The following is a 14,945-nucleotide window of genomic DNA, read 5'->3' on the forward strand; positions in this document are numbered from 1 at the left end:
TAGCGAAGACTAATAATTTGAGGACACCGATATGGAGAGCAATACTCACAGCGAATCTATGGAAAGATCAGAATAATAGCAACTGGAGGCAGTAAAGTAAACCAATGACTACCACCGGTATATAAACATCATCAAATAAACCTGCATGAATTCATAAATTTCGAGGCTGCTGCATGGACTTGAACAAAAGTAGTCAGATGTCGAAACTGAGGAAGAAGAAAAAATAACAGGTTTTTATAGAGAAGCTGCTACTGATTCCAAAGAAACGACTGATTTCAAAGCAGCGTACGAATTGGGCGACTACAACGAAGAGCTGGAACTCGTCTGATTGCATAAACACTACGACTTATTAATGAATAGCCTAAAATATCATTGCCTGTCACTCGTTTTCAATCTTCTTTTCCAAGTATTTCAAATAATGCACTTTGGCCTCTTTGAGCTTGTCTTCGGCTTGCATGATTTCGGGGAGAAGCTTGCCGAATTTTTTGGTGTACTCGTTCGTGGTGTTACGTAACTCTTCGTTGCGAGCGTCCATTTTTTATTTTTCGGTTATAAGCATTTCCATTTATTTGCGTATATGCTCGAGAAATATTTGATGCGCCCTTTACTTCTCTTACTTGCGATGGTTGAGCTGCTCCTAAAGGGACTCCTGCTTCTTGTGGAGAGATTCTAAATAAGTCTTGTCGAGCTTATTATTGACATTGTAGCTAGCCATTTGTATAGGTATAACTGTTTAAATTATATGTTTTATGTTTTATAATGCAGCCTATCATATATGACCAAAATTTTCAAATGTCAGACTCAATCCAATTCATTGTTTTCGCAATCCTCTATATTTAAATTTTCCCATTAGTATAAAATTTAATAAGCGTAGAATTATCCTGAGTTTCTCTAAAGGTTTGATCTTATTTCAAAGAATAAAGAGGCAATCAATATAAATTAGATTACTATTTATGAGAAATAGTGACAATTACCTTGTTAATGAATTTTAAGTCTTAATAATTGTATGAAGTGTAAAAATTATGAAATTTTGAAATTAAGATGAAACAGCAATGATGCACTCCGGCTTTTGGTAAATAATCACCTACTTTTACCTCTATTGCTGGACTTCATAATATAAGTTCGTTTCAAAGTATGATACATATCTCTCTGCTTGAGTGGCACCTTCTTGTTGATGCTGTAATATGTGTTTTCTATGCTGAAATTGAGCTGTTCGCTCGTCAAAAATAACTATTTACTCTCTTTCAGTATAATTCCCTTGAGGCTTTGATACGTTTGCATCCTCGAGTACTGGCTTTGAGAATGCTTCAATGTTGTTTCATATTTTGATTCAAAGTTCAACTTATCTACATCTTCTCCTGCTTTATTCTGACGAGTAGACCACCTTCGGGACTACTATTTATTCAATCTTTTCTGTCCTAATCTGGCAGTCTTCGAATATTTGTGGCTTTGGTGTTATGCTGAAGGTTCTGAATCTATTCGTAGTGAGGCCATCGTTGTGAAGAGTGTGTGAGATTTCGACAGCATCCTCTTACGGGTTTAGGTGGCTTCTAGGGAATTCGACTAAATTCGGAGAATATCTTCGTAGTTCGAAGCGCCTTTGTTCGTATTGCATCGCATGATTTTTTTGGCCTATTTGATCTTGCCATTAATTTCCTTATTCTTGGTGGCTACACATTTTTATTTTTATTTCATTATTTTGATATTCTTTTTGATTATCTCTCGGCTCTCCTGTATCTGATCGATAATCTACAGAGCTTTCTCACGCTACTTGATGCACTCAAATGCTTTGTTTGGGATCCAGCCATACTTCCCGAGAGAACTCTTAAGTTTCAACATAAACTTGCTCTTCGCATTCCTCTTTACGATAAAGAATGTGTGCTACATCTATAGGACCGACTCATAGTTTTAAAGGGGTTTTCTTTTGAACTCTGGAAGAACCGCAGTTTCGCTTGATGAGTAACACAATTAAAAAATTCCCTCAATTAATATGTAAATCCCCTCAATTTTTATCTATTACTCGATGTTTTACCCAATACTTTGCTCCAGATTCTATCCCTTTTTGATGGCATGCACTGTCATTTTACAGGCCAGCTTCCTCACTTCGCTTGCCTCTAATTTAATCTTGTTGGTTGGCAGGCATCTATGAATATCTACCATTTTGGTATTGAGCTATTTGACAGAGCTGATGCGATGTTCTAGGACTTCGGCATTACAGTAAATCAAGGTGCTTGGCTTCATGAATTTAACCATCACTTTATTTTGTTCTTCCTCAAGCTGCTTACTTTGGTGTTATTCATAGGCATTAGCGTTGGTGAATCTTCGAACTCTCCTGCTTTCAATTTCAGCTGGATGTTCTCCAGCTTCTCCTTAGTGGGCATAGTACGAGGATTTTTTCTTCCTTATTTTATCCTTTTCAGTGAAGGTTTTTTCAACAAAAACATAGTTCCCTTTTCGATATATCTGATCTCTCACTAAAATCTCGCCGTACACCACAATGATCACAATCGAGTTGTCCATATTAATATTCATCATATTATTATCACTGGCTTCAAAATATGACATGGTCACTTCATTCTATCTTTTTTGAACTGTAGCTTCGCCTTATTTAGATGTCTCCGACTATTTCTATATTGCGTGCTCCATATTCTGTTAAGCTTGTTGGACTGGCTGAGATAGCTCAGAGATGCTCCTCATTGCCATGAGTTGGATGATATTACTGAGAAGAGTGTTGTTGATGGGATTAATGATTTTGGTTCGGATGAGGGTGTAGTTATCGGCAATGATCTGCATTATGAATGTTTTACTTCTTTGATGTCAATAGGTATGACCTGCTTGTTCATCTTTAGTTTGCTGATAATGTAGGAGATGAACTGAGTGTTGTTGAGGAGGGATCCCAACCCCAACCCCAACCCCAACCCCAACCCCAACCCCAACCCCAACCCCAACCCCAACCCCAACCCCAACCCCATCTTTATTATGCATAAGCATTTATTCTTTAAATAAAAGTAAATACGAAAATCTGCACAAATTTAACTTTCGCATTGATTAATTAATTCACAGACATCATCAAATAATCCTAGAATTAAGCACCTTTGTAAGTCTCTGCATCAAAGTGTACACTTGGAATATGAGGCTAAACTATATGCCAGTTGTATCAGTATCTTCCATGCTGAAGTATTTGTTATAGAACTATTTATATGCGGCCTCTTCTTGCTTCTACTCACTGAGATCGTTTATTTCTTCCTCGAAGGATGAAATCTGCTACTCTTCATTCGTAAATTATTGGTTGCCTGTCTCTGCGCCTGTTATTTTATTGAATTAGGGAAGATGCGGGAGGTTTAAGCTCTGCGAGTCACCTTTGCTCTCGCTGGTGTATGATAACTTATAAATTTTTACAGCTGAGGGTCTATACATATTTGATGATCTCTTACTTCTTTGGGAATTCGTAGGGCACGATGAGAATAAAGCTGACACTGCCCAAACATTTATTATCCTTGCAAATTTGGAGGCTCGTGTTATAATACTTATTGATGCTGGAGATCAATAGCTCCTCGAGATGAAGCTTATTGAGAATGAGCTACAGGGACTTGTGCTGCGAACTGATGTTGGCTATATTGAGAGGGGTTGTTAGGGAAGTTGAAAGTTTCGATAGTTTGTAACTGTTAAGGGAGGCTACGATGAATTTGGGGATCTTGACAATGTTTGTATACTACTCGAAAGATACTTTATTGCAGAATTGTGGCACCAGTTTCATCCCGAGTTTGGAGAGATTGCAGTTGTTGTTCACTATTTTGCTGAGGTTTTTCACAATGCCTTCGAGCAACTTCAGCACAACAGCTCGCTCCCTAATTTTGTTCAAGAAATATTCGAAAAACTCCCCCATGTTCAAGTTCTGTGTCCAATTCAATTGCACATACTTATTGTTAATGTTGCGTTCCAACTCAATTTCAGGAAAGGCAAAAATTGTCTTGGCTTCCTCATTATTGATGAGACGATGGAATAGTTACTTGTTGTTGATGCCGCTGTGCCTATCGACACTGATACCTAGTTTATGGCCCGAGAAGCTCGAGTTAGGAGAGGGGAAGTGAGTATTTAAGCTACTAATTTCAATGATGATTTGTTTCTCTGATATTTCAACAGGGACGGGCAGTTACAGGCTGTTTATTCTGGCATTGAAATCTGTTTTTTGGGAGCATAGGTTGTATGGAGGGTAGCTGCAAGGTTTCAAAGTGATGAATATGGACTCATGCTGTTCATCGTCGTATCGCATCTCAATCATACAACTTTTTTAATAGTTCTTGGCATTATCCCATATCTGAGAGAGCTCCTTGTTTTTAATTTATTTTATGACCTATTCGGCTTCAATGCTGAAGAGCTTGCTGGTTTCAATCACTTCCTCATTTAGCTTTCGCACTTGGTTCGGAATAGTTTCACGATACAACTTCCTTCGCTCTTAGATCTTTGCTTCCAGCTACTTCTTTTGCTTAGTGATTTCTTCGACCTCCGATTTTTTTGTCAAAACCTTCTCCAATTATTTTTGAATGCGCTGCTCGCCCTCTTCGTAGCCGTTTTCCCAATTGATCGACTTGGTCTGGATCTTGGCTTCCAGCTCCTCATCGATATCTTCTACGATAACTTGATAGCTCTTAATTTTGTCCTCTAACGTCGCCTACAATATCAAAAGCAAAATCTACTTTATAGTACTCTAATCCTTCAAGGAATGTCCGACTCCTTTCGATTTTTTATTTATTCAGCTCAAGAAGCTGCCGATTAGTCTGCAAAGTTTGCGCCAAGGCTTGAAATGTTCTGCGTGTTGTGATGGCCTCGAGGAGAAGCTACGAAATGTCGCGGCTCTTTGAAAGACCAGGATTGGCTAAATGGTTAAGAATATCTCGTTTGAGAGCTTCGAGGGAAGATGCCATATCATCGGATGAGAGCATCAAATGCTCGAGCTGCTGTTTATCCATGGATTTATAATAGATTCCAATATATCACTAATATTTAAGTCACTCAGATAGATAAATATTTGCTTAGCAACAACATGAATATAATATCCAATTTTAATTAAATCAATTTTATGACAGATCCTTTTGATTCCTGTGATTTGATGTACATAATTAATAATAAAGTGATAATTTAAAGCATATGCGCTATAGATCATTTTTTTCAATCGAAACCGTCAGAGAAATCCTAGTCGATGTCTCTATCAAAGTTTTCATTGGCCCTGTAGACAATACCGTCGAATGCTGCATCGATAAATCGATACTCCGCTTTCTCTACAACTTCTTCGACGATCACCACAAACCTTTCCAGCAGCATGTATTTCATTTTTAGGCTCAAAATAGTCGCATTCTCTTGGCACTGATCTAACTCCTACTCCCTTTCGTTGATTTTCTGGTGCAGTTCTTCGTTTTATTCTTTAATCATGCGCAGTTCTTCCATGAGGATTTGTTGGGATTGCAGGATTTATATCTTTTAGTTTAGGGATTCCTCATTATTCTCGATCTCCTTTTGTCTCATTCTGTTGTGATATATTGTCATAAATGCAATCTGCTTCATTCGTTAGGCAAGAGATTTGTTTATTCTGGAGACTGCACTTAGAGCTCCTAATTTGCACACATTGGTCGCTACGAGTCCTTAGTCTTCGATTCTGGTGAGCATCGTTAGTGGGGAAGTTTCGTACAGCCATTTGTTGTAATATTTTTTGATGTTCGTATTGAAGACACGAGACATTACGGATAAAGCAGCTTTCTGCGAATTTGACTTTAATTGGCTATTTTATTTGAGAATTTCTGAAGATATTTCTTGCATATTAGGCTGCGTCACTGCAGACGGATCAAATGATTTTAATACGGATTCTTATTGCAGTAAGCTGCTGCTCAACCGAGATTTCGAAATTTCACTATGTTCCATTTTTAGCGGTTTGGAGCAGGACCACTGATGAATTTATAAGAAAGTGTTTTGAGTCCGATATGAGTACATTTTGCCCAATAGATGTTGCAATTTTTTTACTTTCACCAGGTTCCTAGGGCTAGACTATTATATCACTTCATTCTCTTCGCCTGCTTTAATAAATTATTCCAATCTCCAGAACGACTTATTTATGTTACACTTAGAGGCAATGGATAATTTCTGAGCACATTTCTGGAACCATGGGTTTCCATAGCCATTCAATTTACTATTTTCCTCGACTTTCTATAATGATTATTTCATATTGTCATTTGTTGTTTTGGAAAGGCTCACAAAATAATTATTAATAGAGTTCACACCTTCAAGGTTATATTACTTCTTACGGAAAATAGTTGAAAAGTTGCGTTTAAGGTATTGCGAAGATATTTAGAAGAGAGTGGATAATTAAAGGCATCGCTCATAAAGTAGTTTATCTTGATAAAGTTTGATCCATTTGTTATAATATGTTTTTTGGCTAGAGGAAGAAACTTGAATTAATTTGGATACGGCTCTCTTTTTATTCGCTTGACCTTCTTCGTACTCAGATCTGAATTGAGCTAAAGATCCTCTGACAACTTTTTCGGCAAAGGCGCTAAGTCCTCTTTCAAATTTATTTGCTTTTTCATAAAGTGGTCGGTCTACTCTTTCGGGTAAAAATCTGAATTTTCTGAATGCTAAGACTACCATTCCAGCCTTCGAAACAAGGAGTCGTTTTAGGAAGTTCCTTTGGATTTCAACATACTTTCGGTTGAGTCTGAATTGGTTAAGGACATGTCTGATTTGTCCTTTGAGCCCCTGATGAGCTAGTGATTCAAGCATTTTTATCACGGCAATTTTTTCTTTTTCACTCATGGTTTCTCTGAGCTTCTCGATATTATTCACCTCCCTCCACCTTTTGAATGAACTTTCCACATTGGTTGACAAATTCTTGAACAATTGGCTTAGGGCGCGTTCTTTAACAAAGCTATCCTTGTTTTCAGTAAAGGCGTTGTCGGCTACGGATTTTATGACTAAGTTCAAAGAAGTGAACATGTTGCCTGCCAACCTGCATTCGTTCATTAATCTTGTCTTTTCAGTAATAGATGACCATCTGTTGTACATTCTCTTCTGGCCTCCAGCGGTGATGTTGATAAGTTGAATTACGGCTCTCTTTTTATTCGCTTGACCTTCTTCGTACTCAGATCTGAATTGAGCTAAAGATCCTCTGACAACTTTTTCGGCAAAGGCGCTAAGTCCTCTTTCAAATTTATTTGCTTTTTCATAAAGTGGCCGGTCATTTCTTGGTGGCACAGTTAAGAATTTCCTATAAGCGATTGCAACCATTCCAGCTTTAGACTGTAGAAGTCGTTTTAGGAAGTTCCTTTGGATTTCAACATACTTTCGGTTGAGTCTGAATTGGTTAAGGACATGTCTGATTTGTCCTTTGAGCCCCTGATGAGCTAGTGATTCAAGCATTTTTATCACGGCAATTTTTTCTTTTTCACTCATGGTTTCTCTGAGCTTCTCGATATTATTCACCTCCCTCCACCTTTTGAATGAACTTTCCACATTGGTTGACAAATTCTTGAACAATTGGCTTAGGGCGCGTTCTTTAACAAAGCTATCCTTGTTTTCAGTAAAGGCGTTGTCGGCTACGGATTTTATGACTAAGTTCAAAGAAGTGAACATGTTGCCTGCCAACCTGCATTCGTTCATTAATCTTGTCTTTTCAGTAATAGATGACCATCTGTTGTACATTCTCTTCTGGCCTCCAGCGGTGATGTTGATAAGTTGAATTACGGCTCTCTTTTTATTCGCTTGACCTTCTTCGTACTCAGATCTGAATTGAGCTAAAGATCCTCTGACAACTTTTTCGGCAAAGGCGCTAAGTCCTCTTTCAAATTTATTTGCTTTTTCATAAAGTGGTCGGTCTACTCTTTCGGGTAAAAATCTGAATTTTCTGAATGCTAAGACTACCATTCCAGCCTTCGAAACAAGGAGTCGTTTTAGGAAGTTCCTTTGGATTTCAACATACTTTCGGTTGAGTCTGAATTGGTTAAGGACATGTCTGATTTGTCCTTTGAGCCCCTGATGAGCTAGTGATTCAAGCATTTTTATCACGGCAATTTTTTCTTTTTCACTCATGGTTTCTCTGAGCTTCTCGATATTATTCACCTCCCTCCACCTTTTGAATGAACTTTCCACATTGGTTGACAAATTCTTGAACAATTGGCTTAGGGCGCGTTCTTTAACAAAGCTATCCTTGTTTTCAGTAAAGGCGTTGTCGGCTACGGATTTTATGACTAAGTTCAAAGAAGTGAACATGTTGCCTGCCAACCTGCATTCGTTCATTAATCTTGTCTTTTCAGTAATAGATGACCATCTGTTGTACATTCTCTTCTGGCCTCCAGCGGTGATGTTGATAAGTTGAATTACGGCTCTCTTTTTATTCGCTTGACCTTCTTCGTACTCAGATCTGAATTGAGCTAAAGATCCTCTGACAACTTTTTCGGCAAAGGCGCTAAGTCCTCTTTCAAATTTATTTGCTTTTTCATAAAGTGGCCGGTCATTTCTTGGTGGCACAGTTAAGAATTTCCTATAAGCGATTGCAACCATTCCAGCTTTAGACTGTAGAAGTCGTTTTAGGAAGTTCCTTTGGATTTCAACATACTTTCGGTTGAGTCTGAATTTGTTAAGGACATGTCTGATTTGTCCTTTGAGCCCCTGATGAGCTAGTGATTCAAGCATTTTTATCACGGCAATTTTTTCTTTTTCACTCATGGTTTCTCTGAGCTTCTCGATATTATTCACCTCCCTCCACCTTTTGAATGAACTTTCCACATTGGTTGACAAATTCTTGAACAATTGGCTTAGGGCGCGTTCTTTAACAAAGCTATCCTTGTTTTCAGTAAAGGCGTTGTCGGCTACGGATTTTATGACTAAGTTCAAAGAAGTGAACATGTTGCCTGCCAACCTGCATTCGTTCATTAATCTTGTCTTTTCAGTAATAGATGACCATCTGTTGTACATTCTCTTCTGGCCTCCAGCGGTGATGTTGATAAGTTGAATTACGGCTCTCTTTTTATTCGCTTGACCTTCTTCGTACTCAGATCTGAATTGAGCTAAAGATCCTCTGACAACTTTTTCGGCAAAGGCGCTAAGTCCTCTTTCAAATTTATTTGCTTTTTCATAAAGTGGTCGGTCTACTCTTTCGGGTAAAAATTTGAATTTTCTGAATGCTAAGACTACCATTCCAGCCTTCGAAACAAGGAGTCGTTTTAGGAAGTTCCTTTGGATTTCAACATACTTTCGGTTGAGTCTGAATTGGTTAAGGACATGTCTGATTTGTCCTTTGAGCCCCTGATGAGCTAGTGATTCAAGCATTTTTATCACGGCAATTTTTTCTTTTTCACTCATGGTTTCTCTGAGCTTCTCGATATTATTCACCTCCCTCCACCTTTTGAATGAACTTTCCACATTGGTTGACAAATTCTTGAACAATTGGCTTAGGGCGCGTTCTTTAACAAAGCTATCCTTGTTTTCAGTAAAGGCGTTGTCGGCTACGGATTTTATGACTAAGTTCAAAGAAGTGAACATGTTGCCTGCCAACCTGCATTCGTTCATTAATCTTGTCTTTTCAGTAATAGATGACCATCTGTTGTACATTCTCTTCTGGCCTCCAGCGGTGATGTTGATAAGTTGAATTACGGCTCTCTTTTTATTCGCTTGACCTTCTTCGTACTCAGATCTGAATTGAGCTAAAGATCCTCTGACAACTTTTTCGGCAAAGGCGCTAAGTCCTCTTTCAAATTTATTTGCTTTTTCATAAAGTGGTCGGTCTACTCTTTCGGGTAAAAATCTGAATTTTCTGAATGCTAAGACTACCATTCCAGCCTTCGAAACAAGGAGTCGTTTTAGGAAGTTCCTTTGGATTTCAACATACTTTCGGTTGAGTCTGAATTGGTTAAGGACATGTCTGATTTGTCCTTTGAGCCCCTGATGAGCTAGTGATTCAAGCATTTTTATCACGGCAATTTTTTCTTTTTCACTCATGGTTTCTCTGAGCTTCTCGATATTATTCACCTCCCTCCACCTTTTGAATGAACTTTCCACATTGGTTGACAAATTCTTGAACAATTGGCTTAGGGCGCGTTCTTTAACAAAGCTATCCTTGTTTTCAGTAAAGGCGTTGTCGGCTACGGATTTTATGACTAAGTTCAAAGAAGTGAACATGTTGCCTGCCAACCTGCATTCGTTCATTAATCTTGTCTTTTCAGTAATAGATGACCATCTGTTGTACATTCTCTTCTGGCCTCCAGCGGTGATGTTGATAAGTTGAATTACGGCTCTCTTTTTATTCGCTTGACCTTCTTCGTACTCAGATCTGAATTGAGCTAAAGATCCTCTGACAACTTTTTCGGCAAAGGCGCTAAGTCCTCTTTCAAATTTATTTGCTTTTTCATAAAGTGGCCGGTCATTTCTTGGTGGCACAGTTAAGAATTTCCTATAAGCGATTGCAACCATTCCAGCTTTAGACTGTAGAAGTCGTTTTAGGAAGTTCCTTTGGATTTCAACATACTTTCGGTTGAGTCTGAATTGGTTAAGGACATGTCTGATTTGTCCTTTGAGCCCCTGATGAGCTAGTGATTCAAGCATTTTTATCACGGCAATTTTTTCTTTTTCACTCATGGTTTCTCTGAGCTTCTCGATATTATTCACCTCCCTCCACCTTTTGAATGAACTTTCCACATTGGTTGACAAATTCTTGAACAATTGGCTTAGGGCGCGTTCTTTAACAAAGCTATCCTTGTTTTCAGTAAAGGCGTTGTCGGCTACGGATTTTATGACTAAGTTCAAAGAAGTGAACATGTTGCCTGCCAACCTGCATTCGTTCATTAATCTTGTCTTTTCAGTAATAGATGACCATCTGTTGTACATTCTCTTCTGGCCTCCAGCGGTGATGTTGATAAGTTGAATTACGGCTCTCTTTTTATTCGCTTGACCTTCTTCGTACTCAGATCTGAATTGAGCTAAAGATCCTCTGACAACTTTTTCGGCAAAGGCGCTAAGTCCTCTTTCAAATTTATTTGCTTTTTCATAAAGTGGCCGGTCATTTCTTGGTGGCACAGTTAAGAATTTCCTATAAGCGATTGCAACCATTCCAGCTTTAGACTGTAGAAGTCGTTTTAGGAAGTTCCTTTGGATTTCAACATACTTTCGGTTGAGTCTGAATTTGTTAAGGACATGTCTGATTTGTCCTTTGAGCCCCTGATGAGCTAGTGATTCAAGCATTTTTATCACGGCAATTTTTTCTTTTTCACTCATGGTTTCTCTGAGCTTCTCGATATTATTCACCTCCCTCCACCTTTTGAATGAACTTTCCACATTGGTTGACAAATTCTTGAACAATTGGCTTAGGGCGCGTTCTTTAACAAAGCTATCCTTGTTTTCAGTAAAGGCGTTGTCGGCTACGGATTTTATGACTAAGTTCAAAGAAGTGAACATGTTGCCTGCCAACCTGCATTCGTTCATTAATCTTGTCTTTTCAGTAATAGATGACCATCTGTTGTACATTCTCTTCTGGCCTCCAGCGGTGATGTTGATAAGTTGAATTACGGCTCTCTTTTTATTCGCTTGACCTTCTTCGTACTCAGATCTGAATTGAGCTAAAGATCCTCTGACAACTTTTTCGGCAAAGGCGCTAAGTCCTCTTTCAAATTTATTTGCTTTTTCATAAAGTGGCCGGTCATTTCTTGGTGGCACAGTTAAGAATTTCCTATAAGCGATTGCAACCATTCCAGCTTTAGACTGTAGAAGTCGTTTTAGGAAGTTCCTTTGGATTTCAACATACTTTCGGTTGAGTCTGAATTGGTTAAGGACATGTCTGATTTGTCCTTTGAGCCCCTGATGAGCTAGTGATTCAAGCATTTTTATCACGGCAATTTTTTCTTTTTCACTCATGGTTTCTCTGAGCTTCTCGATATTATTCACCTCCCTCCACCTTTTGAATGAACTTTCCACATTGGTTGACAAATTCTTGAACAATTGGCTTAGGGCGCGTTCTTTAACAAAGCTATCCTTGTTTTCAGTAAAGGCGTTGTCGGCTACGGATTTTATGACTAAGTTCAAAGAAGTGAACATGTTGCCTGCCAACCTGCATTTTTTCAATAATCTGTTTTCGTCAGTGATTTTCTCCCATCTCTTGTACATAGCCTTTTTTTTTCCCAATGTGATGTTTATTAGTTGAATCATAGCCTGCCTTTTTTAATTTTGACCATTTTAACTCAGTTTTACAAATGGCCCGAAGCTTTATTTAATTTTACTTTCGATGAATTTCTTTAAGTTTCTCTAGAATATAATTCCCTTGCTGATACCGATTTTATTTCTTTACGGCAAATTTTTCATCGCATGGAATGCTGTAATAATTCTTCCTCCCTTTGAAGCCATCAATCGGGCTAAAAATCTCCTTTGAATGAGTTCATAATTTTTCATTTTGTTCGAGTTATTTCTCCACGTCTCAAAACTTGACTTATAGGTGCCATCAAAAGCAGATTTCAACTTTTTGATAATATCAATATACTATCCCCTTTTTTTGTTTTATGCATCTCGAATTCTTCTCACCTATTTCGACCAAAGATTCATAGCTGAGGCAATTTGATTAGTCCCATTATTAAATATTCTTTCAATGGTTTTAATTTTGATTGGCCTGCCTTCTGATTTAATTCTATTGAAGGCATCTCTCTTTCGTCGATCAAATATCATTTTCGTGTGCAAATGAATCATAATTGTCATTCTCTTGACTCTTGGGTGTATATTTCTTTGTCTTTTCCGAACTGTGGAAAATATACGATAAAATGCAGTAACTTTGTTGACATGTGTATAAAGAACTAGATTGTTTGAAGCTTTCAAAAATAAATCTTATCCAACTCCTGTTGAATTCAGGTGCCATCTCCAGAAAGCTCTGCTCAAATTGTATTTCGGAAATCCATTCAATTTTAACAGCTTTTGGCCTCTTTCTTGGATATCCTATGAAGTCTCTTTTCTTCCCCCACGATCTAGTATGCTCTCGAATCCTTCTGACAATCGGGTGAGGACTTTTAATTTAATCACTATAAACATGTTCAGTAAGAAGGTTTTATATGATTTGGATTGTTTCACTTCTTAAGAGTCAAGTGGAGTGACATCCTTAAATTTATCCTTGATGTTATAAAAAGCGATAAGCTTTGATGGATAAGTCTTATACTCCAAGCACTTCGCGAGGATATTAATTCCCTCGATTTCTCTCTCTTGCTCCCTAACGAATTGGTCCTTCATTTAATTCATGAACTCATGTATCTCCTTATCCTCCTCCTTGACCTTCTCGCCAATGATTTCAGTGAGTGAGACATTATCATTTTTTTCTTGTTCTTTCCAGAGCTTTTCGAAATAGCGTTCCTCGTCTTCTGTGAATGGCTCTTGAGGAAGGGGCTCCTCCAGAGCTGCGCAGCTAATCTTGTACAGGGCAGCCCGCTTTTTCTCCCACTTGATCTGAACATTCAACAAGCTCACGTGCATGCGTAAGCCCCGAATATCACTTTGGAGTTTGGAAATCAGATCCCCTGAAGTTTTTTCAGGGTTTTTGTCGGAATTCAGAGAGATTCCGTTGACTGTGATCGCCTTCTGCTTCATCACTAATATCTTTCAATAAAATAAAAACAAATCTTATTCATTTATCGCGCATATAACGACTTAAATTATGGAATAATTCAGCAATTAAAATTCGCACTCATACCTTTAATGGAGTCTCCATTATGTTTTTGTAGATTTTCAATAATCAGGCAGCCATTATCTGGTAGTAATAGAATATATTTTGGAATTTTCTCCCAGTGCGCATTAATTAGAAGATTACTCTGACCGAGGCTGCGTGCTGATGAGGACATTGCAAGCTATGATAATTCCAATGCAGCATTTTGGGCATTTCAACAATGCGAGAAATCGGAGCAATTAGTTTCAACAAATATATGGCATCTAACTAAAAATAAATTATCATACTTTCACAAGCATTGATGCCTGGTCCTAAATTTATAAGTCCCGTTCATGGAACCAAGGTTCTATATTGTCTATGCATCCTGATTATATGTATTCACATTCATTAATTCGCAGCTCAAAAATAGTTAATTTATTATTTGATTTATCGCAAATTATCAATTGAATGTATTAATATTTCAATATTTATCGAGGTTCAAACCCTCGGACGCAAGGTTTTGTGATGGAAGCTAATACTTGAAGCAACTCCCCACTCGATACTTAGTTTTTAAAACTAAGGTCGAGTGGTTACTGCGGTTTGACACATATATATATTAATATTTCAATTATGTGAATTCGATCGATTCCAAGAGCAAACCTTTCGATTACCTGGCAAAGAAAGGATAACAATAGAATTGAGGCGAAGTGGCAATAAACATATGGAGCCTATTCCCTCGGTCTTTTCCTCGTGGAAAGCATTTGACCATATGAATTGTAATCAGTTGCAATTAGTAGAGTGTTCAATCAAATCAATTAAGCTTAGCCTTCATCTATAATATTACTATTTTCAATTAGATCTTATTTATCAAATTGATATAAATATGTAATTTAGCTTTTTGGTAGGAAATTAATTGTAGAGATCAGTTTGAAGCCATAACAATCATATCATAGCTTCCAAATGAATGAATGGGTCAAGTAATAAACTATTTGGCAGCAAAATGGGTCGGAGTGCTATAAAATAGGGACATTCAGACATTAGTTCACAATGAAGGTGAATTACCCTTACTTATAGCTGCATTGATTCCTATATATACCGAGGTCGTAACATAATTATAATATTAAAATACTTTATTACTAAATTAACGTTCATTAACATTACTTGAGCCACATATCACAATAATGCCGATTTCCCCGAACAAACTCAGATAGTCACTCTCTGCAAGCCACATTTCTCCACAGAATTCTCCATTTACATTTGAATCACAATAGTGCCACGAGTAGAACATCTA

At 37.8% G+C, this 14,945-nt stretch overlaps 1 protein-coding gene across 1 annotated transcript; it reads right to left on the reverse strand.

Annotated features, from left to right (window-relative positions):
• Positions 1–4,534: 4,534 nt before the first annotated feature.
• On the reverse strand, positions 4,535–11,892 carry LOC148299316 (uncharacterized). Its single transcript, XM_088276208.1, has 2 exons — positions 6,460–11,892; positions 4,535–4,672 (listed from the first exon to the last, which is right to left on the reverse strand). Exons 1-2 carry the CDS (start codon positions 11,890–11,892, stop codon positions 4,535–4,537), a joined length of 5,571 nt encoding a protein of 1,856 aa, XP_088132334.1.
• Between the last annotated feature and the right edge of the window lie 3,053 nt (positions 11,893–14,945).

This window comes from Brachycentrus maculatus, unplaced genomic scaffold, assembly GCF_059751285.1.
Source record: "Brachycentrus maculatus isolate JH-2025_06_01 unplaced genomic scaffold, ASM5975128v1 h1tg001186l, whole genome shotgun sequence".
NCBI classification, from domain to species: domain Eukaryota; kingdom Metazoa; phylum Arthropoda; class Insecta; order Trichoptera; family Brachycentridae; genus Brachycentrus; species Brachycentrus maculatus.

What these genes read in the sequence shown, in the direction of transcription:
- LOC148299316 (XM_088276208.1), bottom strand. Translation starts at nt 11,892, where the DNA reads ATGAGTGAAAAAGAAAAAATTGCCGTGATAAAAATGCTTGAATCACTA. An exon ending in AAGCGAATAAAAAGAGAGCC is followed by an intron (nt 4,673 to 6,459) that starts GTATCCAAATTA and finishes TTGATATTGTAG; the next exon opens with GCGACGTTAGAGGACAAAAT.